Genomic DNA, 24,992 nt, shown 5'->3' with positions numbered 1-24,992 from the left:
GGACAATAAGTTTGTGATGATCCATCATCTTGAATGCATCTTCAATACCAGGATTTTCTGTGCTCAGACACATAAATCTCAGGCATTCATACTCTGCCAATATTTTAAGTCATGCCCACAAAGCATATTTGAATAGGAGTCAAGCTGATGAAAAGCGAGTTGCTACTTTTAAATAAGTTTGGTGACCATGTGAATGGAGCCAATGGATTCAATCCAGCAGATGACATTCCATTGAAGACAAATTTGCCACTGCAATTCTTACTGCCAGGAGAGGTGTGAAAGAACACGTGGCCCCTCCGGGATGTGCACAACCATATTTCTGGTGCTACAGATGGCAGTCTGAACGCTTGCAGGGTTTTTGCCTTGTCTTTTCATAAGGCATTTTTAGTCTTTGCTGTTTTCAGGGAGACATTTTAGATACAGTCAGCTTATGAAGAGACACATTCCACTTGAATCATTTTAAAAACACCTCTTCCTTTCAAGTCACCAACTCTTGGCGAAGGAGGGAGAAGAAAAAACATTGAGCCAAAGTCCATAAACAGGTTTTTTTTTCCTGTGTGTGTAAGATGAGCCTGGGAAAAGCAAAACAATTAATCTACCCATGAGTGGCTTTGCAGGGAAAGGTTAAGGAATAATAGAGAGGGATTTAGATTGCACCACTTTACATGCATTTATGAGGAAGAAATTCAACACCCAAATAACAAATTCAGTTCAGATTTTACTTCTTTTCTCCCTTCCCCTCCATCTCCCTCCCCCAGAAATGACATACCCTTCCATTTGTAAATTACTTTAATTTAAATACTTCCAGGTTAACAAAACATCTTAAGTTTGATATGTCCAAAGTTACAAAACAGAAACAAAACCTCTGGACAAAGGGTAAGACAAAAAAATATAATCCAAGCCCAAATCTCCTTTCCTAAGCTGGAGTTTATGGTCTGTGAGCTGGCGGCCCTCCAGAGTCTGACACAATGTCTGGAGCACCCAGAGCAGCTGGAATTAATTTTCTTCCTCCAAATCTATGCACTTTCATATGAAGTTGTGTTTTGGCACTGCCGCCCTAGAGAGAGTTCAGTGCAAGAAATTTAAGCCTGGCCGTTGTTTCTTTGCAACCCAACACTCGCTGAGCAAACAACAAAAAGGAAGAAGAGGACAAAAAAAAAAAAATTAAGAGAAAGAAAAGCCCTTTCCCTTCCCCCACACATACACAGACGACTCTACCAAACAGGGGGGCTATTCAAGGCTGTTCAGAAATGGGTCACAAAGAGAAATGTTTGCAGATAAAACCAACACTTTTTTTTTTTAACTTCTTCCTTTTTTTTTTTCTTAATAAACATTATGGAGGCCCCTGGAAGGTGCTGGGGGTGTTTGAGAGTTGAGGTCCTGCTGATCCCTTCCGCCTCCCATTCACACAGCTCCCACGCTGGCCCTGATGTGCAGCTCCTCTCCGGGGGGGTCCAGGCCCTTCGAGCTGCCTCCTCCGAGTCTGAGCCGCCGTAGGGAGCCCGAGGGGGCCACGGGGCCGTGTGGGCATCAGCATCGAGCTGCGCTCCTCGCCTGGGCTGGCAGCGGGTCAAGAAGGGAGGAGGGAGGCGTCCAAGGCACTCCCAGGGTGTCCCGTCACAAAATCACACACTGGAGTTTATGGGAGCCCGTGGCTCTGTCCCCTCGCCATTTGGTCTTTTTCTTCTTTTTCTGGCTTTTCTCTGGGATTTGTTGCCTGTTTTGGGAGACAGAGAAGAAAGCAGGCAGGTGAGACATAAGGCTGGGTTGGATCCAGAGCCCTGGGCAGCCTGCAGAGCAGCATCTTGGTGTGCCTGTGCATATTTGCATACATATCTCCATATACCCTTCCAGCACTGCATGGCTTTCCATGCCACACAGCTGAGAACTGCCTGCATTCTTCAGGAAGGAGGAAAGAAGCCATTAAGGATTATGGCAGGGATGTATGTCCTGCCAGGGCACTATGCCTCCAGTTGCCCTGGGTGAACTGCTGCCTCCTCCCCTGCCACAGGGGCTGCTCTGGGAAACAGGGATGCTCTGAGCGATGCAACATCATGTGTTACAGTGCTGCTGACACTCACTAGGGAAGAGGATGAGAGAGATACAGAGAGCACAGAGAAATCTGCCTTTCAGCTGGCATTGCCCTTAGCCAGCTGCACTGCTACAGACTTGGTGATGGAGGAGGGGCTAAAAAATAATAAACCGAAAACTGAGTTTGCTGCCTATGGGGCTCTGCCTTCTCCTGAAAGTTGTGAAGAGCACCTGAGCACAGAGAATGAGCTGACCCCAGAAAGATGTCCCTGGCTCTCTGAAGTCACAGCCACCAGGAACACACAGCTGAGAACCTTCCTGCACTGTGCCACGGAGCAGCCTCTAAAGTGTTCTGTTGAGGGCTTCTCCCTGTCCAGGAAGATGAGGCATTGCCCAAATGTCTGTTTGCAGCTGTACCCAACTGCAGCAGTCACTCTGCCAGCCCAGCAGTGCAAATCCAGCAGAATGCTTTGTAGCTCAAACACCCGATAGGCAGCCTGTAGATGCAGATTTTAGTGCAAGATAAAACATACAAACACTGGCAGTTTCTGTAGATTCAAACCCGAGAATCTGAACAGTTCAAAACCAGCCTCTTTGTGATGTAATATGCCAGGCATTAAACCAAGTGTTCATACCAAGTAATCCAGACCAGGATGAGACATCGCTGGGGCATAAATCACTATGGCTTTAGCTGGTGTTTCTCTTACAGCCTCAGCTTCTAAATTCTTGCAACCACCTGAAAAACTCAGCTTTGTCTAGTAAGACTTTTTTTTTTTTAGTGAGTATGAAGGCTTGGAGGCATGAAAAACATAAAACTTTAGAGCTCAAAACTAGAAAGATGAAATTCAGAAAATACTTTAAATCTGGATAAATACTAAGTAACCACAAGCTGTTCACGCTGTTCTGGATCTGTTTTAGAGATCCAGAAACCATGGCCCGGGCCTGCTCAAGGCTTCTGCTGGGACAGTCCCTGTGTACGCACTGCTGCAGTATAAAAGGGGCATCAGGAAATTTAAAACATCTATTGGGTGGACTCAATCACCCCACTCCTTTCTGGATTACTTCCAGACAACAGTTTCTTGCATGAAGCTAAATAAACTGGGAACCAGCCAAGTGCAAAGAGCACAAACAGTGCAACACTGAACAAGCATGCTTACCCTGAGAGCTCACAAGGGCTCTGAGGAAGCCCTTCATTTGCAAAGCACTCCCTCAATGACACAGTTATCAGGGAGATGAAATTTACATTTTATTTGAAAAAGCTCACTTGAAAATCAGAAAAACAATACTTGATGGGTGATGCTACCCTTGACTGTTGACAGTTTGTAACATCCAGAAACCAAGTAAAGCTGCTTTGTGGCCACCGACCAGCCAGATCACACAGCATCTCCCTGCTCTCTGACTTAACCCGAGTTCCAGCTCTTGTGAACATTTCTGGTGCCCTTGACACCACAGAGGGTTTCACCTGGCTGGCAAGGACTTTCTCGGTAGCTACTCAGGAAACTGAGGTGTACCACTTATTTTTGAGGTTACAGAGTGCATTTTCACGGTTTGAAATTAGTAATGCCTCATTACAATACTCTTTTCAGCCTGCCTGGAGTTGTGTTATGTAGAGAAAGCAAACAAAGTCTTTCCATCTTATTTTGGCTGTTTTCCTTTCCTGCAGAGCAGAATAGATAGTGATAAGAGCTTGCTGCAACACAAAAGTAATATCTAGCCAGCTAATGCAGAGTTACAGAACAGTTGGGAAAGAGCTTGGGACACTTCCAACTCAGTTCTCCAAAGACTTTCTGCCCCCTGCTTTTGAGACATGTGGGAAGAGTGGGCAGTACCATCTGCTTTTGATGGAGGCTGGCTTAAGGCTGTGCTAGGATATTCACAAGTACAGATATGCTGTGAATAAATGCCTTGTGGTTTAATTGCCGAGCAAGGCACTTTGACTGCATGGCAGGGAGGAGCATGATTTCAGCTCAGCACCCTCCCAAAACATGAAAAATGAGGGCCCAAAAAATCTGGCAGACAACTAGTGCCAGAAAAACAAATCTTCTCAGAGAGAACTGAGGTTATCAGCCGAGACGCTGGGATGTGCGTGCAGCTCTTTTCCTGCAGGGGAGCCAGGGTTTGGGAAGGCAGTCCCTCCCTGCTGGCAGCCGGAGCAGGGGTTCACCCAGAGAGTGCACGTTTGCCAAAACGAGCAAAGGCAGCTCATGCCAAAACTGGGAACAAACCTCTGCAGTCTGAGGAGGAAACCTGTGGCATAGCCATTAGGTCATGCAGTTTCTCATACAAAATGGCTTAATTTTTCCATTTAGTGAGCAGAAAATGTTAGAAGTCACCTACAACATTAGAATTTTGTAGAATTTTTTGCCAGTCCTTTTTAACCTCTGGCAACGCAAGACCCTGAGAAGACAAAACTATGAAAACCCAAATTACTGGTCCAGAGCTTTCAATGCCAGCGTTTTAGAGCTGATCATTATAGGAGGCTTTGCACTTTTCATTGAATAATAAGATTTTCATTATGGCCACAGCTACTTCTTATTGTGCCTGGTACTGATGTCCTGCATGGGTAACTAACTGCTGGTAACGTACTTAAGCAGACACAGGACTAGAAAGTTAATAAACACCAGAAATCTCCCACCCCCATGAAAACCTGTCTCCCCAGAAGTTGGCTCCTGACTCTCTGGGCCAGGACCCCTGCATGTCCCATCCACAGGCAGTAAGGAAAGGAGGAGTGTGCAGCTTACCTTATTACCCTCACGAGATCATGGAAGGCCTTGTCCACATTCAGAGGTGGGTCCTTGGCACTGGTTTCTATATAGGGAATCTGGAGGAGAGAAGTGTATCATGAAAAAGATCACTAACAACCTAGTGTTGGGAGCAAACCAGTTTCAAAATGAAAAGCCTAAAGGCTGGAGAAATACAGGTAAACAAAATGTTGCCATGATACTGCTATCAACACCCTCACGCTTGCAGCAAGGTCAGCGAGCGCTTACAAAAGGTCTGGAACAAGCACCAGGCTAAACAGCTGCTATGGGAGCTCTGGGTTTGGGGGAGAATAATCCCAGACTTCATGTCGTCAGATGTTCTCTCCCCCTGAGCTGTGCTCGCAGACATGAAAATAGCCCAAGGTTGTTGAAAGACCAGCACTTGCCAAAAATTCTTGCTTGCCACATTTTATTGGGACTACTGCATGAATATTTCATGACTACAATTCCCCTTCAGTGTAAAATGATCTTCCCCTTCAAAGTCTGACAGCCAGATGGGGCCTCCTAGAGTGCTTGTCCAGCACACTGGCAGATTTATAAAACTGCCTCTGATAAGGTATTTTCATGCATGGCCTTTTCCAAAGCATGTGCATACAGATGGATACAACATGCTGTGCTGCAGTTTGGGTGCCCTGGCTCCAACAGAAACCAGCTTCCTTGGGGAGGCGGGGAGTGAACCTGCCCTGCCAAACTCCCATCGTGGTTTGCTCAGAAACCACCACACAGCTTGTCCTTTAGGCACAGCAAGCTGCCAAGAGGTCTCAGGCTTCTTTGCCTTTAACCTTTCCATTCAGTTCCACCTCCTAAGGGAGTTGTTGTCTCCCTCTGGGTGTTCAGGGCTGCTGGCATTTAGAGGTGATTAGTGGAGCAGCATGTGATCTACACCCACCTAAGACCAATTTCTCAGGCTAAACTAACAGCATGAATAATGCAGAGCTAAGATGGTGGGTCAGATTTATATAGGCTTAACAACCCTGTTAACTTCATTATCTTTAACAAGCTCAGGCACCTGGATATACCTTCTAATGCCTGACTCTGCCTTTTCACTCCAGGAGAGTGCACTTTCTTCCCTCACCCTGAACACTTCTCACCACTTTCAGACACCTTGTACGTAAGTCTTAGCGATGGCCACAGCTCTGCCACAACCTGGTGCACAGCAGAGGCTCTGGTTTCCGTGATGAATTGGCCCTACTGAAAGGGAACTGCACAGCTGCTACTTTGTAGTAGTCAAAAATGTATTTGCAAATGTTTAATTGTAAGCTTTAATTCAGCTGCTAATGAGCACAGATTTCAATTCTGAACACCTTAATAGGTCTTTCAATAGCCCATTAAATAATTCTGCAAACTTACGTTATGTTTTGTTGCCATTTCTCTCCCCTGTTCTCTTGTAATTTTCCGTAAGTGCATTAGATCAACTTTGTTTGCCACCAAAATCATTGGAAAAGACTCCCTGGAAAAAATCAAAACCACCACCCAATTATTAGCAGTCTACAACAAAAATTATGAGCATAAATTTCACTTTTTGATGCTGACATCATCCAACATTTTCAGCTACGGACATACCACATATGTATAAAGAAATATAAAGAAAACCCCCAGGATGTGCTACATATATGTTCACATTGTAAAAACTTGCTTGACAAGTTGCATTCATGCACACATTCATTGTTATTTGTAGGGACTTCAGGAATTTATTGTCACCATTTTGCAATGCCTGATAATAGCTAAGCCTGAAGATCCAAATCGGTGAAGAAAGATCTACAGAATTAGCCAGAAAATCAACTGAGACATAAAGACAGATCTTGGACAGGAGACTGGGACTCTTTTGTAGCAGTTAAGACATCTCAGTAACTGCGTATCTTGGCAAGATACTGAGGGATGATGGAAGAACTGGAGTCAGTTCATTCCTGCTCATCCACTGAGAGAAACTGTGGGGAAAGAAAAATGGACTCTGGGAGCTGGTGCTTAGAGGGGCATCCAATGGTGAAGAGAATACCTGGGAGCAAAAGATGCCCATCAGCTCTTAACCTGAGACAAACTGAAAGCCTGGCAGTGGTAGCTGGAAGGAGGCTGGAGGGAACCAGAGATTTGCTAAGCTTCCAACGCTATTACCTACCATCTCCTGTTTCTAATCCCAGAAAAAAATACCCAAACCATCTCCCTCTGTAGTAATACTCAGTACTTCCTTAGCTACCAGGCATGTAAGTGACTGTCTTCACCACCTGAGAAAAGATCCATCCATCCACAGCATATCCTGGGCAAAGCTCTCCCCCTCTACCCTGCAGAAAGCTCCATAGCTCCAGTGATAAACAGTGCCAAGGTTGGGAGCCATGGGAGGTTTTGGCAGTGCCACTCTCTCCTCTGGCTTCATGAAACAGAGTAATCAGCTGCTGCAGGGCCTCTTAGCCACTGCTGGGAGGGAGGAGGTCCCTTCTGATCACTGACAGTTACTGCAGCATTGTTGTCTTATATTTAACTTTAAACCCTCCTAAATGATCCCAGTGTTCTCTGCTGTAACAGAGCTGATTTTACTGGGCTAAGGAGCAGCTAGCTGTACTCACTTCTGTATAAAACACTTCCCTGGGTAACTCTGGATTTTCAAACAGTGTTTCTGGGTCATTTTTCATCGAGATGATAAGAGCTCCATCTTCCCTCTGGCATGCTGCCCCACTGCTCTGGCTGGAAAAATACCATACTGCACTCTGCATTTTAAATGAGTCTTAGAGTTATTCATTCTGATAATGTGACTGTGATTTAATGTTAATACCTGAGCATTGATATATCTTGACTCTGATCCTTCTGGAGCAAAATATTTGCTTGTCTGGATTATTTGACTGCTTTTTGGCTTGCAGCACATTGATTAGAAAGGGATTACTTTTGGATGGTATCTCATTTGCCTTGTTTACATCAGGCATAAAACTCTATGGGGACTTTGTTCGCTATTGTAAGCCATACAACTACTAGTTGGACAAAGCTGCTACAGTTGGAAATTTTACTATAATGAAAGTTGTGGAAAGAAACGGGAGGAAGGCTTTGAAAAGCCCTGCTAACGCAGCAGCCTGCAATTCTTTTGGATTGTTGCCAAGACTGCCTGCTAACCTGAAAACCAGGGTGATGCTCTGCTCCCAGCTACCTGTGGGTTTGGCAGGAGGGTTTTTTTACTCACACTGCTCCCACTGCTTCGATTTTCTGACCAAGCTCAGGTTTTGGATGAAGATTAATACTCTCCTCACGCTCGGAGTGGCGCTGAGCGGGGAAACACAAACAACCTCACCAGCCTGTTTCACTTCCTGCCTCTCACACGCTGCTGCAGTGTTTGCACGGCATATGGAGGGTAAAAGTTTCAGTCCAGAGCAGAACAGTGAACACATCTTATTTTCACCAAGTTAAATTAGATAAAATCAGCATCGGATTGGGGCAGGTTACAGGAAATTCTGTCCTGTCTCCTTCAGCTTTCAGAAACAGATTTACTTTGCCCCAAGCTAAGCCAGCAGTGCTTAGACCGCTGTGATCTGAGAGGCTGACTGAGTGACTGACATTTTTCTTCATTTAAATGAAATCAAAGAGTGGTTTTTCCTTTACTTTTCACTCTTGTGGGCTATGCTTTGGATGCTTTACTGGAAGAGCTGTCAGCTGTGAACCTCACATGATACGAGTCCACCCTTCCTGTGGGGAAGTTATTCAGAGCTGTGAAAGGAAGCCAGCAACGAGGCCCAAACCCTCTGGTGACTTTTCTTGATGACTTCCATAATTAAAAGCCATTATGAACAGAAAAATTAAGTGTTTCAAAGCTGCAGACATATAAGGGCTTAATTCACACCCCACCCAGTGAGGATGGATCCATTGCCTCTTGAACCATGAGAAGAGGGAGTTATCTTGGAGATAAACCAGCAGCTTCCCCTCACTCTGCCAGGACACATTAATTTGCCATGATTAAACTCCCAGTGCTACCTTCTCCCCTGCACATGTAAGGAGAGGAGAGGCAACCTCTCTTGCTGTCTCCCCAGGCACACAGAGATGTTTTATTCTGTGCAATTGTTTGCTGGAGAGCACAGAGCATTAACTACATTACATCCCTGGTAAGAAATACAGTTCCTTTCAGCATGAATTTTTGCCCCTTCAAGACACTTGTTGACACCCCCAAATTACACAGGGGGTGTGTTACGAAGGTGTGTTTGGCACAAGCAAGGGAAAGGAAGATGGTGCCAGGACACACAAAGTAATTAGGGCCAAATGCTTGCTGACTCCCTGCTGGTGATCCCAAAGTGCCTGCACTGTGCACAGAGCATCCCTCCCCTTCTTCAGAGCCGAGCTGGTTACCTTCAAAGGTGTCTGATCTTCCTTTCTCACAGTGCTCTGCCAGACCATTCTGGCAGAAATTTCTCCCTTCCAGACCCATTTTCACTCCACTGTAACACTACTGACCCTTTATCCACACTGAAAGCGCTTCATGCTTATTACAAGAGGTAAACCACCACTTATTCACCACACTGAGGTCCACAAACCCTCACGTAAGGATTTGTCTCAGGACACCCAGAAGGCAGAAGTTAGGGTGAGGTGTGCAACCATACCCCCAGGGTGGTCAGCAGCATGGCAGGAGCCTGGCAGGTCGGACAGTGCCTGGCCCCGTGGCACCCACCTGTCCTTGACTCTGAGGATCAGCTGGTGGAACCGGTCCACGTGCTCGAAGCTGGCCTTGTCTGTCACTGAGTAGACGATCAGGAAACCATCTCCAGTCCTCATGTACTGCTCCCGCATTGCACTGAACTCCTCTTGGCCTGCAGTATCCAGAACTAGGACAGAAGAGACAAAGGTTTTTAGTTACTGTGAGGGACCTGTAGCTGCTGGCACCACTATGTGTCCTGGGGCCTTTATGCCTCTACTGGGCTTGCTCAAAGACTGTAAGATCTGATGAAATCAAGCTGGATGGACAAGGGAGTTTCTGTCCCAGACCCCACTCATCCTTGTCTGCCTAAGTTGGGAGCAGATGGAGAGGAAGATGACTATGTGGATTTCATTTTCCTTTTCCGGTACCAAATACTCACCACTGAATTTGGGGATTTGCTCCTCTGGCAAGATACGGCTCAAAGTATTTCACAGCCCCCCAAATTTTCCCTCTCTCAGCAAACCCAAGACTGAAAGATTAGGTAAAAGCCAGTTTAGATGTCAGGGATAACCGACAAAATGCACGGTGAAGCAGAGCTGGGAGACAACCCAAAGTAATAGCTACAAGCATTTTCCTTTTCTCAACAGCTGGGTATTATTTCTAGACAATTTTGTGCTTTCAGAGTGAGATGGTACAGCCTTGGGGAGCTCCCCGTAAATATTTAGTACCAAATGGTGTGGTGATACTAAGGAGATAACTGAAACAGATGGAAAAGCTTTAAGTGCCTTGCATATCCAATACAGTGATTATGCTTCTGTGAATAAATCCATGCTCAAATCCCCTAAAACACCTCAGTTGTGACAGCCATCCAGATGCTGTTCCCCATTAGATTAAACTCCACTAATGGAATCATAACTCACTGGATCTCCATGTATCTGCCTCACAGGGGGTCCCATCACCTGTGGAACAAGCTACCACAGCCTTCTGGGTAAACACCACATACTGATACACACATCAGACCTACTTCCTGAGCTCCAGCTTTGTATACAGCCAGGATTTTGACTGGCAGGAGGAGGGTACAGGAGGAGTTCATCAGTTTAGGCTGTGCCAGTACAAACATGGGGTGCACTCAAAGTGCATCAGCTGCTCAGAAGTACCAGTCCTAATGCATTGTTGCACCCCAGAGGCAAATGTGGGACCTTCATGATGACTGGGAACATTTTCACATCCCAGTCGACGGGGCTGGGTAGGTTTTGCCTCTGCTGTACAGTCACAGCATAAGCATCTGCTGCCCACAAGTGATGGGGAAAGCCCAGGGCACTCATGGATGAAGACTGTGGCAGGAGCATACTGCTGACAGAGCAGCAGGGCTTGATACAGGTTTGTCTAGTCTGAATGGGGCCACAGTCCCAGCAAGGTGTTCCCTGTAGGGGTAGGTACTCAGGCTGCCCCAGTTTGCAGATGGGGCCATGATAAATACCACTTTGCTGCATCAGCACAGGTGGGCACAGTTGGACACGCTGCACATCACAGCGCACCCCACGAGCCAGCCACACCTCCACTGCATATCTGGAGGAGAGACAGCTACACTGGAAGAAGATCTGGAGACCTTCCTTGGTGATGGCAGGCCCTTTAAGGCCTTCAGCCTCATTTGTTCTCCTGCCTGAACTGGTGTTGAATGTCTGTTTCCATGAGCTCTTAAGGTAAAAAGAGCTTCTAGGCTCTTGCAAAGACCCTGAGATTTAGGCTTACTTGCCAAGCTTGCTGGAAAGTCACCTGAGTCTCTCCACAACCTTTTATCCTGCTCCTCCCCTTTAAATCTAGGAAACATGGGTCTCAGCTCAAAGCCATTTAGGCTATTCTTAAGGACTGTACAAAAAAAAAAAAAAAAGAAAAGAAAAAGGAAATAGAAAAACAACCCAAAGAGACTGCACGTGCTGATAAATTTCTATGCCCTGGGCAGAATTGCTACTGTGGAATAAGGCCAGGACTCTGTAGCTGGTACAGAAGAGGAAATTAATCTTTCCTACCTGCCCAACCAGTATGGAGAGGCTAGGCTGCCCTCATCTGACTCCTGCAGCAGCCAGACATGGTGTCAGGGCAGGGCTGAGAGCTGACACCAACACACAAACTCAGCTTGTGGGGGAGTGGGAGAGCTCCCCGCCGGGAGCCGAGCCCTCCTGCCCTCCCTCCCCCTGAGACAGGGCAGGTGCCCCAGCACAAGCTGTGGGCAGTAAGGTGGAGATGGATGTGCTGTATCCTGCATGGTAATTTGCTTAGGGAATTCCCCTTGCTCTGGAACATTTGCAAACCTCACATGAAACACACAAGAAGCATCCAGCTCTGCCTTTGCACCCATCAACCCATCCCCAGCTGCTGCCCCTCCAAAGCTCTGCATCTCCTGGGAGAGGGGACAAGCCCTAGTGGGGGCTGTGGGGATACCCCACTGCATGGGGCTCTCCTACCTTGCCTGGATTTTGGCCATGGCATCACACTAAACACAGGCAGAGCTGCCGTGTCAGCAGCTGCCATTGAAAGGGAATCCACTTGCAGCATTCATAAAAAGGTGAGCAAGCCCAGGCAACATTTAAAGCGGCACTTTGAAAGTGCAAGTAAAAGACACACAGCAGTGAAGGTTAAGGTTAATCTCAGATGGGTTATTCATACAAAGTTAAGCATCGTGTAGATGGCCAGACAAAGTCCTTGTCTTAACCTTAAATGTGCTCTTCATCAAGGCAAACCCCCAGGCTAACACTTGTGTGCTTTGTGAATTGTAAACAACAGAGGAGAGTGTGATCTGGACCCTTTGTAGGCAGGACAGGACCACATCCTGGAAAGCATCAGCACCAAAAAAGGGCCAGATGCAAGTGGCTTTGCTTGTGGTGTTACCTTGTGGCATAAAAGCTTCAAGAAGACTCCTACCTATAGAAATGGGAAAGTAGCAAGGAGAAACCTTGGGAAGGGGTAACTTGGAATGTGACTGGCTTCCCAAACCAAAAGCGATGAGGAGATTTAGCATGTTAGCCAGCATTCACCTTCTTTTAAAATTCCTGTTTCTGCAGACAGGATGCCAGAAGACAGAAATAACCACGAGTAGAGAACTGTGAGCTGGTACACTTCAAACCAGCAGTTGCCCCACTGGCCGCACATAAATGCCAATGTGTAAGCATGGCTGGACCAAAGCACAACAGGTTTCTCCTACCTCATTCTTCCCAGTACTGAAATCAGACTCATAGGCTGCACAGCACAGTGTCAGGAACTTCCAACAGAAAACTTGGTGAAGTTCTCACAAATTTGACCAAAGAAGCAAGGAGGAGGATTAATGAAAGCATTTGGGTAAAATGAAGGAGAGAGAAGCCAAGGATGATGTCTGATGTAAAAACAGACATCCAAAGAGGGCAAAGCCATTTACAGCTATCATGAGACCAGCTGGAGACTAAACTAAGAGCAATTAGGCTGTGAGAGCCCAGCAGGGAGGTCTCCTGCTTTGCAGGTAAGAGATTGCTGAGTGAAGAGATGGCCTTTTCCACTTTTCAGTGGATGTGACCCCCAGCTGCTGTGATGAACTCCTTGCTAATTGAATCCTGCCCCTTTAGAGCTCTCCACACCGTTTTCCTGTGAATCCTGACGGGTTATGCAAGAGTGCAGCTGCCTAGAGAGCACTTCTGAGCAGGCACAGGAGCCCAGGAAGACACGGGAATTCGTGGTCCAAAATAGAAGCACTTGGTGCTTCAAGGTGTATCATGTGGCAATGTCTCTGCAACCAACAGTGCTGCGAGTGCCCATCCAGAGACAAAGGCACGTGAATCTAAACCAAGGGCAGAAGCACACTATGAACTCCAAGTCAACAATGGCATTTATTTTTCTGGAGCCTTGGCTGGATTCAGTTCAAACACAGCAGTCCCAGCCTTCGAGGAGTTCAGATCTGGTTGTGCAGGTGAGTTCTTCTCTTTTCACATCTAGGCAAAATTTCTTCCTACGTCTTTACCTTTACATTGCCAGGCAGCTGGGTGTAGAGGTCACCTCAAGAGAGTTTCTCCACTGTCCATGGCATCTAGAGGGGATAAAGATGAACTGACGGGCAGGTTAACCCATGGGAAAAGCTCATGGGAAAATTTAACTTGAATTGCCAAGTCAAACTAACGAGCCTCAGGCTGAGGAAAGCTATCTCCACAGTCTCTGTCTTCCTTCCATCAGCAGCAATGTGGGAGAGGGTACTGCTATCAGCCACTGGCTTCAGCTGAGGAATTGGTATTTGGGCACTGCACAGATGGAGTACTGGGGTCACAGCTCCTATTCTGTATCCCCACACCCAGGTCACCTTGAAGAGATAGGAGGTGCCCTCGCTGTGAACAAGGCAAGGCAGATGCTTCACCGGTCACTGTGATGCTTATGCTCCTTCTCAGAAACAGCCATACTGCCCTGGCATGACAGCTTTCCTCAGCAAAAAACACGATAGGAAGACACTGGGGCTTTTATGAGCCCTTCTTCTGTGCCCTAGCTAAATACACAGATGTTATAACATGAAAAACCAAAGTACTTGAATTCTTGCCCTTTCTTTAAGCAAAAAGAAGAGGTCTTCAGGAGAAAGGCTTCCACATCAAAAAACAGAATAAAGATGCAAACCCTTAAAGGAGCTCTTTCTCTAACAAAGGGCAAGTATTCAAAGCCCTGTGTTTTCCATGTTGCAACATCAAAATTTTCCTGGCAGGAAAAATATCCCCACAACCCAAGACAAAACCTCCTCTTTCATGGTTGCAAAATCCCAGCAATTAAGGGAAGGGAAATACTGTACGCACAAATAGAAGAATGAAAGTACAAATTTAACTTGAATTTTAATGCTCTCAGTGAAGCTACTGAAAGGCTAAATTAGCAGACAAAAAAGGAGAAAGCGAGCCACAAACCAACCCTTCCGACTGCAAGTCTGAAGTGACCATTGATCTCCTTCTGGCCTCATGGCCGAGTTGATCCCAAGTTTCCCGAGAAGAAAAGCAGACAGGGTGCCCAGGGATGACTAGGAGCAAGAACCCTCAACAAAAAGGGGTGCATAGGATAGACAGGTGGGAAGGGCAGAGAGAGCATGGGGGAAGGAAAGGAGCTTGGTGTGACTGCTTAGGGGTGCACACCAGGCTGTGCAGGTCCAGCCCAGCACAAGGACACCCAGGGATTGGGAGGAGGTCTTGGGAAGAGAACTAGAAGAGAAACTGAAGCTCAGGAGCAGAGAGGTAACTTCTAGGCTGTGAGAGTTTCATCAAAATCATACCAGGGAAAGGAAAGGGAAGAGAAGGGAGACCACAGCTTCCTTTCATCCAACACAATTCCTTGTTTGGCCAGTATCAACTGGCACAGCCCTACTGACAGCTAAGAGTTCAGCCCAATTCCCCAATAAGCCCAAGCCATGTGCTTGTGGTCATCTCTTCATCTCCCTTTGCTTGCCACCTTTTTATCTCTGTGTGGTGTATGAGCCATAAGGAATTCTGAACCATTGGGAGTTTTCTGCCATATTAAAATATTCCACTTCTGGTTTTATGCTGAGATTAGTAATTCCAGACTGGTGTTTTGCAGCCACACCAAAAGAAATCCTCTGCTACTTGCTAAGTTAGCCTGCACACAGAAAGGAGTGTGCAAAATTAATCATAGCAACGCAACTGGAGCAGGAGCTAATCAAGGCAGATTAACCCTGGCCTCCACTTAATTCTGACCTCATGTGTCTGTACAGCACCTGCGTGTGAGTGCATTTCACCAAGCACATCACTGTGCTGATTTCAGCACCACCAGCAGGGAATAAACCAAGATAACATATGCAGAGAAAATTTGAGGCTTATCCTAAAGCCTCATTAGAGTGGCAGCAACCAAAAAATGGGCTAGCCACAAATTGCCTATGCATCTTTGATTCAGGTTAAGTGCTCTCTTCCACTCTACAATACTTGTCCTCCAAACACTGCATCCATGGTCTTCTAAAGCTGGCATAAGGTCAACAATAAAGTGGTTTTGTGTAGTGTTGGACTTGAACACAACAAACGCAGGTCCCACAATCTTTTCAGAGGCAGAGAACTATCACAGACAACTCTTTGGTGAGAAAAATAGACAGAAATGTGCCCAAGCAAAAAAACAAACAGGTAAAAGAAGATTTTGAATGCAGGTTTTGCTCTAAGATGTAAAATGTGAAATAAAACCCTATTCCATTTCAGTCTACTTTCAGTGAGAGATTACAGCAAAGGAAAAAAATGCAAGTCAAACATTTCATCGTGCTGCCAGTTAGTGCTGTTGAATAAATGTGGGTGGAGGTCTTCATGGAGGGAAGCCAAATGCTTTATGCAAGCTGGCTAGCTGAAGGGTTTTTTTACAACATCATGCTGGTGCAGTTACAAAATGCTTGAAATGCTTTGTACAGAACTGCTCAGGCAACAGCCTGGAAGAGGATGGGCTGTTTCCCTTTTTTTTGAAGTTGTTGGATGTCTATGTATTTGGCTTTTTTAAAATAATCACTGTTTCTAAAAACTTCAAAACTTATAGAGCCCCTCATGCTATATCCTCACTTGGTTGTTCATGTTCCAAAACTAGTTCCTATTTTGGGTGTGGGCAGCTGCTTCTTCCCACCAAGAACTACATGAAACATCAGCTTGCAAAGGCTTTGGTCATAAAGAACAACTGGAAAGTCTAGGATTTATCATGATGCATCTTTACCCTTCCTATCATGTTTGTCCCTAATTTTATACCATAAGTGATTCATGTAACCACAACAAGAGCAGCTGTCCCAGTATATGGTGACCTCTGAGACTGGCCTAGATCTAAAGCCTGTGACAGAGAGCTGAGGCAAACGACATGTGTGTTAGTCAGTCTTGGTGCCCTGTTTCTGCTGGGCAGATGGAAAAGGGTCACATCCTTTTTCAAGTAAGAACTCTGCCCTTCTTCCAAAATTCTGATTATTCAAAATCTCAAGTGGTAGGAAAGAGAAGCAGCTGCAGTTTCACTTCTCTGGCTTCACTGTGAAGCATCTGTGGGCACACAAACTCTGGAAGTCAGGGATTCCCAACATGCCATTCAAGGCCACAGCTGAATTCAGTTCAGCCCAAGTACAGCCACTAGGCTGCATCTGAGCAAAAGAAAGGCTTTTTCATCAAAACAAAGGGTTAAGCTTCTGCTTTTTGGAAGACAATTTCTTTCACCACTGCCACTCAGATCAGTTTGGTTGGCTTTTGTATTGTTGTTGCTTTTTTATTGTTTTTTTTTTTTTTCTAAACAAAAATTCCAAATATTCAGTGAAAGATGCCTTTTCTACTTTTCAATAATTTGCAAAACCCAGGCTATTTCAGCCAAAATCAACATGTACAGCAGCTGGTACTGTTATATCAGAACATGGGGCATACCAGTGAAGATAAAGGTTGCTCATTTTAGAGGGCTGGATTCTGGACTAAAAATAATTAATTTAATTTACAGCAGGATTGTGTTTTTCTTTTATACAGGACTGGAATTTTAAAAGTAAGGGTGCATGTATACATTATGTGATGATTAATTGGGAGCAGATATCTCTGATGCAGATGACAAGAAGAGACATTTCAGCACCAATTTCACAAATACTCCCTCATATCAACTATTAACATATTCAAATGAACAAATGTTGGCAAAATTAACTTGTTTTATTGTTTGCTGGTTTTGGTTTTTAATACTGAATAAAAGCTGTTCTTTTAAGGACTTCATGATCATTTGTATTCACTAAATTATATCTGATAAATCCTTAAGAGCGCAACTAAGATCTCAAGTTTCCAGACCAAGCTAAGCAGTCTTCACAGCAAACCCCACCAGCATCCACATTCCACCACTCATGACAATCCCCCAGCTTTCTGTCCCCACACACCAGTGACACTTATGCAGAGACACCAAAGATCTTGAGCGCCTTCTTGACAAGAGAGTGGAGGTAGAACTCGTCACAAGAGAGGCTAAATTCAGTTCAGTTGTGTTAGTGGCCACATACATGAACTTGGGTAATTAAGGCACAAAATACTCGCTTGCTTTTATGTACTACCTAATTACTACACAATGCAAAACAAAACTTACAACATTTAAGAGCAAGATTCCCTTTATAGCTGTGGTTAGTCTGTCTCATGCAGCAGAAATGAACAAGCTACAGCATTAGGTAATACAGGGCTTTCTCCTCACCTGCTAATAAAGTCACTTTGATTTTGTTGGGTTTTTTTTTTTATTTGGGTTTGGTTTTTTTTTGGGGGGGGGGGGGGTGTTTGTTTGTTTTTTGTGTGTTTCATTGTTTTTTGTGAGGTTTTTTGTGGGGTTTTTTGTTTTTTTGTTTTTTTTTTTAAATAAAAAGGCAGTTTTTCTTCAAAGAACTGAAAACTCTTGGTTACAACAGATCTCTAGGCTGGTACCCTATCCATATTTAAGTGAAACAGGCAATTAAATATGAAGACATCACACCTGAATGACTGGAGCTAAGAGCTGTAACAATTCTTCACCGTCACACTGTCAGTGGACAACAGTTTTGATTAAATGTTCTTTCTGGTTATAACCCTCACTCAGTTACCCACTCACTGTTATTTCCCAGGGGATGAGCTCAACCACAATGAAGTATCATTAGCAATAGCCACCTGGCAGTGCTGTAAAACCAGCCTCTGCAGAAGCCTACTCCAAATGTCAATGAGGATCTGTAGGTTTTCACAGGCCTGCAAGAAACATTTCTCTGCAGAACTGGAACCAATGCAACTGGAAGCAGAAGCTTTGCTGGAGACCAGCTGCGGACCATGCACTGCAGCTCCAGTTCCTGCCAGCCCACAGCAGAGCAGGAGAGATACAACATGCTGTGGGAGACACAATTAGGCTCAGCTAGAAGGGAAAGGGGATCACAAGAGTAGCTTGCTTACCATCAAGAATTGCCCATTGCCCATCTATTTCTGTGTGCTTCAGGTAGGAGTCTTCAATAGTTGGGTCATAGTCTGGCACAAAAATCTTCTGGAAAAACTGAATGGTGAGAGCACTCTTCCCCACACCACCATCTCCAACAACCACCAGCTTGTATGTGGGGAGATTTTCGCTGGGAACGGCACTTGTAGCCATGCTTCCAGAGTGCTGAACCTGCTGGAGAAAGAGATCATCTCCAATCACTCACCAGCAATGAAAAAGGCAATATGCACAAGGCAGCTTTTACCTGCTGCCTAAGAAATGAGAGTGAAGGCAGCTCTGACATCCAAAATCCTTTTGGACACAGGAGCAGCAGCACCAACCCTTCCCAAAAGCTCTACTCCCACACAGACCCAGCACTTAAACATGCAGACAACTCCACCACTGTGCCTTGTTTACTCCTGCCTTGTCTACAAGGATTGCTAACTGCCACCAAATGCACATGCAGCACCTACGTCATTGAATATCTTTCCTACCGGGAGTGGGTCCACATGGCAATGACAAAAATCACCCTGGCTCAGTGCACCTGTCAAGCTCCCGACAGTTTCCTGTTGCCAGTGACCAAATCCCATTGATAAGTCAGAGTTGTGCTATTCCTCACTGCTTAACCCAAGGTACAGCAAACATTAAATGGTGTGTTTCATCCTGGGGCCAGATCTGCAGGCAGAACTGGTGGTGATGGATGAAACTGGAGTTAAAGGCCCAATCCTGGCTCTGCCAGCAGACAAAAATGCACTTAGCTGCTTTCTTCTCTCTCACTTTCAAGTTTGAGAAATAAAAACAAGAAGGCAGCAGGCCAGGAACAACAGGTGGTTTTTGTTTTGCCTTTTTTTTTAAAAAGGCCCAAAACCCTCAACCCTGCTGTGGCAGGAAGGCTGGTGCCTGTGGCTGTGACACAGCCAGGAGAGCAGCTTCCCGGCAGCATGGCCACACTCCTCCTCTCACCTCAGAGCTGCCTCTTAAAAGAAAGCTGAGAAAAATTCACTGGCTGAAACTGAGCAACAGCACAGGTATGTGGAGAAAGGAGAAGAGGCAGTCATTGCTGACTGGCCCATTTCAACAGTCAGCAGTAGAGACTGCTCATTCAAGGAGAAGCCAGGCAGGAGGTTCTGTACCTATATGTGCCCTCCACCCCACCATGAGCAGCAGCAATGCTGACCCAGATCACAGAGGAAATAGGTGGCTATCTCCCAGATCTGAATGACCATTGCATCCTCTCGGAGGTCTTTCACACACTTAAAGAGAAAATAATAAAAAAAACCCCATCATAATGATAAGGCTCAAGACAAGGCAGTTGATTTTCTTGGTATTGGTTTGGAAGCAACAGCTGTTGGATGGGGAAAAGACCAAACCAGATGAGGTTTCAAATCATCTTACTGCATTTCCTCACAACAACCCCAAGGAAAAGTTTCTTAGCCCTATTTTTGAGTGAGCCACTTTCTCATATTTATGAGACCACACGTCAATACACAGCAGGCTGGGCTGCAGAAAAACCTATGAATGTCATCTAAATGCCTCATTTTTGCTTGAAAGACCAAGTTTTATTTCTGTGTAATCCTTCTTGGGTCAGATGATGCTCACAGGCTTTTTGAGACACAGACCCTGGCTAAAGCTCTGCCCCTCCTTCCAACACATTTAATGACAATTTTTTGCTTTGCCCATGGCCAAGATTTCACCCCATCCTTCTTTACATGGCGGAGCAGCTCCAGCCAGGCAGAATGAAAGACTGATTGTTACTGACACGGAGGGGGACAGTCTGTGGATGTGAAAAACATACTCCGTTTGTGCACGATTTCTGACCTCCTCACAAACCACAAGCTGCTGCTCAGCAACAAGCATTACATTTTCACTGACATTTTGTACCAGCCCTTTAACCCGCTCCTAAGGAGCCTCAAGCTTATCTTGCATGAAATGCTCCCCAAAGTACTAGGATAATGTTTAGCCCATTGTACAAACTGTGTCTCTGCCCAGCATGCTTATCGGCTGAATTGGGACATTCGCTTCCCATTGTTTCCAGAAGTTTGGTCATGCTGTGTGTCTGAACCACCAGACTGAGTGTTATGTAGCCTGGGGAAAACAGCAAGAACTGAACTGAAAAAAAAAAAAAAAAAAAAAAAGTCAAGAACTGGAGGCTGGTTTGTTGAAACAACTCCCTGTATTTAAGGTAATGCTAGCACAACAGATGAAAACTTTTACTGAGTGTCAAAAGGCAGCAAGTTCAGATGTTTCTGCAGGATTGTTCCTACTGCTCATGGAAACACTCCTCTTTCTACTGAGACAGCAGGTCCCATGCTCTAGCCATGCATGTACATAACAAAAACCTCCAAAAGTCCAGCACTTCAGCCCCTCTACCCCTCCACCTGCCCTGATAACCAAAGCAAGAAGACAACTCATGCCTTGACAAGATTATAACTTAACCAGCTCATGATTCAAACCTTTAAAATAACATATATCGTTTCCTGGAAAAGACTAAACACTCTCAAAGGTGCACAGAGCTACAGGCAAATGCACAACACTTGGGCTGATTTTCATGTGTTTTTGGCAAGAGTACTGATACAGTCCTCAGATGGGAGCAAGAATAAGCGTGTTTGCTGTAGATCTGACTGGGAAAAGTGAAGCACAAATGTTTTTATCTATTGTCTGAATACAAAGCAGCATGTGGTAATACACTAATAAGCTCTGATGATAATCATCTTACAATTTATATAGTTGTTTATTTTGAAGGAGCCAAGAGAAGGATCCATACCCTACTCTGACAAATGCCGTCAGGGCTCTGGTTTAGTCACTGGAAAGAGGTTGATTTATACAACCATCTTCATATGCACTGGCAAGACTGGTGGCCTGACAGCACAAGCCAGTAATGCTGAGACAGTCAGAAGTGTGGCTACTTCTGGGGTAGGTAGATGGGAAGAAAAAAGAAACACTGATCCAAAGGTGCCACTGAGGCTGAGCTTCCTCAGCAAAAAGTATTTTTTTAGGAAGCAGATTAAACTGCATGAAACCCCATTTACTTGTCCGGACATGGAGGTGGAGTGGAAGGGCTGAGCTATCCCCTTGGAGCAGCTAAGTAACATAAAAACACCAAATTCAGCTTAGTTTGTATGACTGGCCCACAAAATGTAGGTAGTGTACCTAACCCCACCCTCATTACAAAACTTGCCCTGGATGCAAGTGGGTCTGATCTTAGCTTCTGAGCAGAGTCGTGGCCACATAGGAAAATGTAAAAATAATAATAAAAAATACAATGGACCCCAGATAGTAGATATTCGATGTGCTGGCACCCCTTTTCCTAGTTCCAGCTCTGCTGTCCTGTCGGCTGAGATCCCAGGACAAGGCCATTACAGAAGGTCAGCAAGCTCAGAACCAAGCCCTGGATTTGTAGGGGAGGTTAGTGCAATTAAAAGACACCAGCTCCCTGACTGAGAAGGCCAGCATGACAGTGATTTACAGTCTCCATGGCAACATGCAACACAAATTGCTTAATTCTGTTATGAAACCTCCAGAAAAAGCTACAGCAGGGCCTGTGTGGGAACTACCAAACTCCCTCCTTCTCTGCTGCAGCTCTCCAAAGCAGACAACTTTAGGGAGCCTATGTCCACGTCAGCACTAGGCTGAGCTTTAGCACATACTAATGTATAAGCATGGATGCTGATGATTCCATCAGCCCATGGCCAATGCAATTTTCCTGTCATCAGCTTGTTTTGGTCCGTGGCTCTTCACCCATGGCCTGCCAGAGCTCTGCATAGCTGAGGACGCCAATCTCACCCGAGGCCGAGGAAGACAATCAGCCACCGAGGCTGCCAACTACTCCTACGGTTGCAATTAAGAACTCTTCCTCTACCCACATCTCACTCGATTACGCCCTTTTACTTGGCCACTTTGTAAGCATTAGCAGCTCCACACAGTGCCTGCAGGGCTGAAACTCCGCAAAATCTGAACACTTCCCTCTCTGTTCCTTTGCAGACTGCTGGCTGCAGCCACACAACCACCACGACACACCCAGAGACGCTAGCCAGGTACCAAAATAGTTCAGCCTGATGTGTTATAGGCAATCCCTTGGGCTGGGAACTACTGAGAATCCTTGAAAGACAGGACATGCCCTTTCAGGAGGCTGCTGCTTCCCTTGAGTCATCCTGATCAGGACTGAATGAACTTCAGGAATTTCTCCCTCAAGTAGGCATGACCATGTCCCAAGCCTTCAAGAGCCAAAGGACTCTTTGGTGTATGAAAAGCCAGTGCCAATTATTATTAAATAAAGATGATTAACTCTTAGCCAAATTTTCTCCAGTCTGTCAGATTTCCTTCCCAGTCAATGCCTCAAAAAGGACAAACTGAACAAAACCTGGACCATGCTCCAGTCTTCCAGTAGGAAGTCAGCATAGAACAGATCTGTCATGTAGGAAGCCAGAGTCTGATGCCCTTTGTAGTTCTGGCATTACATTTTTCAAAACCCAAGTAAAATTTCAGCTCTCTGAGGTTTTCTAAGAAGGTGGATTCTAACAGGTGCTCTCAACTCCCATCAGCTTCCAGATCTGACGGAGCCCAGCACCTGATAAGACCTGCATAGGAAATTACAGGCATTTCCTTTTGGAGCAACGATCAAAGCACTATCAGATTACTACTAAAAGGGAGAAAAAAAAAAAAAAGTCTTAAACCAACTGTCATTTAAAAATAAAATCCTCTACCAAGCAGTAAAGAGCTGCAGTTGGCTGGGTTTTGAATGTGGGGGGATGTATCTGTGGGTCCTGGAAGTGGCCTCATCAATTCTCCTCTTGTGCAAGAAGATGCTGTACCCTGAGTGCTGTCTTCCCTGAACTCCTCACTGGTTTCCTGTGCCAGCCAGACCTTTTCTCCCTTTCAACCCAAAATTGCATCACCTCCCCCACCACACAGATGCTGCTCAGATTTACTGTAAGAGAAAGAGAACACACCGGGGGAGTAATGAAGCACTTGAGATTCACACAAAAGGCAGCTAAAGGCAGTAGATGCCTGATGAACACTTGGTAGTTATTTCAGGAAACACAGAATTATAGCCTGAACAAATAATAATAATAAAAAGCCACGTCACTGGAAATGGCTTAGGTAGTAGGCAGCCCCTCCACCCTCCCCCTCTGCAAATCCCTAAGTGATGTAAGGAGGAGCCCTTGCTGTAGAACTGAGCAGCAGCTTTCCCATGGCCAGGCTGGGTTCAGGGACTCACTTGTTTTTGTTACTGGGAAGCACATGCTTGTTGGTGTCCCAATCTGTATGTAAGTGCAGCACAGCATGAGTCAATCATATTGACAAATGTCGTCCAAAACCAACCCTGCTTCCCTCTCCCAACTCCTCCTCCACCTCCCACCACAACTCCATTAATCTTCAGCCTGTTTCCCTTGGTGACGTAGTGCCCTTTTCAAAATACGTAAGAGGAGTTCTGTCACTCTGACAGGCCAGCAGTCAGGTGCAGAAGCCAGATTTTTTTTCATTATTAAAAGCAACAGTTCAGTCAGATTTGGGTCATTCGCAGTTACAGCTCTGCCACTACCAGTTCTGTAGAAGAATCCAGTTATGTGACAAGAAAACAGTTACGCAAGATCCATTCCTGTGTCTCTTAAGAACTCAAATAAAGCTGTATGATTGCCAGTTTAGAGGTATCCACTGGAGGCTGATCCAAGCCTTTTTTCCAAGGTATGAAATGAGAGCATCCTACTCAGTAACTGGGGGCTGGCTCAGCTACTCTTACTTCCATTACTTCTTGTGAATTTAAATCCACCATCTCTTTCTTTACTCATTTATTTCCAAAGCTCTCAGGAGACATCAAGGGATGACAGATTCCTGTATTACTCTTGCAAATTCTTTGCTAGTGAGGCCAGGAATGCCTCTCCTATGTTATCATGGAACCAATGAAGCTGACCTAAACATACTGTAGCAAAAAAGCAGATAGCCAAGATGTTCCCCTGCCCTGCCCAGCCAGAGATAACATAGCAAGAACAAATTTACAGTGGAGGAAGCGGCTTTGAATTCCAATAGCTGCCCTTCCTGCTCACACAATCCCTGGAAATGGGCAGCTTCCCTCCTACACATCCCAGCCTGCTGACACGCCAATTAAAAAGACCCCAAATTCACTGCCCTGGGTGGTTTTGCTGCTCTTAATACTGCTCAGTGAGGTTTCTGAAGCAATAGCCCAGTGCTTCAGCAACGCCCTGTTTGGAGCCCAGATGTTCTGCTGCCTGCATGCAGGCCTGGTGCTGGCAATGTAGCCAGATGTGCATGGCACAGCCCTCCCGGCCTCAACCAGCATCACCTTAGGCAGGCGGAAGTGGTCCAGGCAACAAATTCCTGTGCTGCAGCATGGAGCTGTGAGGGGATCCCAAGCAGCACCAAGGACTGCCCAGCATGGACCTCCTCACAGCTCCACCCTGCCTTCCCCATATCAGTCCCAAAGCCCCTGCCAAAACAAGGGGTGCATTCCACCCCTCTGTCCAGCTCCTTGATGGCTCATTGCCCTGCAGCCTTATGGGCACCATGCTGTCCACGCATGGCTGAGCCAAGGCGCAGACTTCATGGCACTTATGGATGCTTTGGAGATGATTAATGGATAGAAAGGGTACAGGGCCATCTCATTCCAGTCACCCTCCTGCAAATTAATCAATGTGTTTGGCTCCAAGTTTGTCTTCCAGTCAGGCTCAATTTGGTATTTA

The 24,992-nt window shown here is 45.7% G+C and overlaps 1 protein-coding gene across 2 annotated transcripts in view; it reads right to left on the bottom strand.

Moving 5' to 3' along the window:
* Nucleotides 1-771: 771 nt before the first annotated feature.
* Nucleotides 772-24,992, bottom strand: part of MRAS (muscle RAS oncogene homolog) — a 38,167-nt gene continuing 13,946 nt past the window's right edge. The window contains exons 3-7 of one of the 2 annotated variants that reach the window (XM_082284944.1): nucleotides 18,276-18,489; nucleotides 9,433-9,586; nucleotides 6,144-6,243; nucleotides 4,773-4,852; nucleotides 772-1,717 (exon numbers count right to left, since the gene is read on the bottom strand). In XM_082284944.1, coding sequence (XP_082141070.1) covers nucleotides 1,618-1,717; nucleotides 4,773-4,852; nucleotides 6,144-6,243; nucleotides 9,433-9,586; nucleotides 18,276-18,468 — 627 coding nt within the window. In that variant the 5' untranslated portion in view covers nucleotides 18,469-18,489 and the 3' untranslated portion in view covers nucleotides 772-1,617. The remainder of the gene's footprint in view (nucleotides 1,718-4,772; nucleotides 4,853-6,143; nucleotides 6,244-9,432; nucleotides 9,587-18,275; nucleotides 18,490-24,992) is intronic. The other variant, XM_082284945.1, reaches the window with a different exon arrangement.

Source organism: Coloeus monedula (assembly GCF_965178545.1).
Source record: "Coloeus monedula genome assembly, chromosome: 7".
Lineage (NCBI taxonomy): Eukaryota > Metazoa > Chordata > Aves > Passeriformes > Corvidae > Coloeus > Coloeus monedula.
The sequence above is the reverse complement of the archived record's forward strand: the minus strand, read 5'-3'. Positions and strand labels throughout refer to the sequence as shown.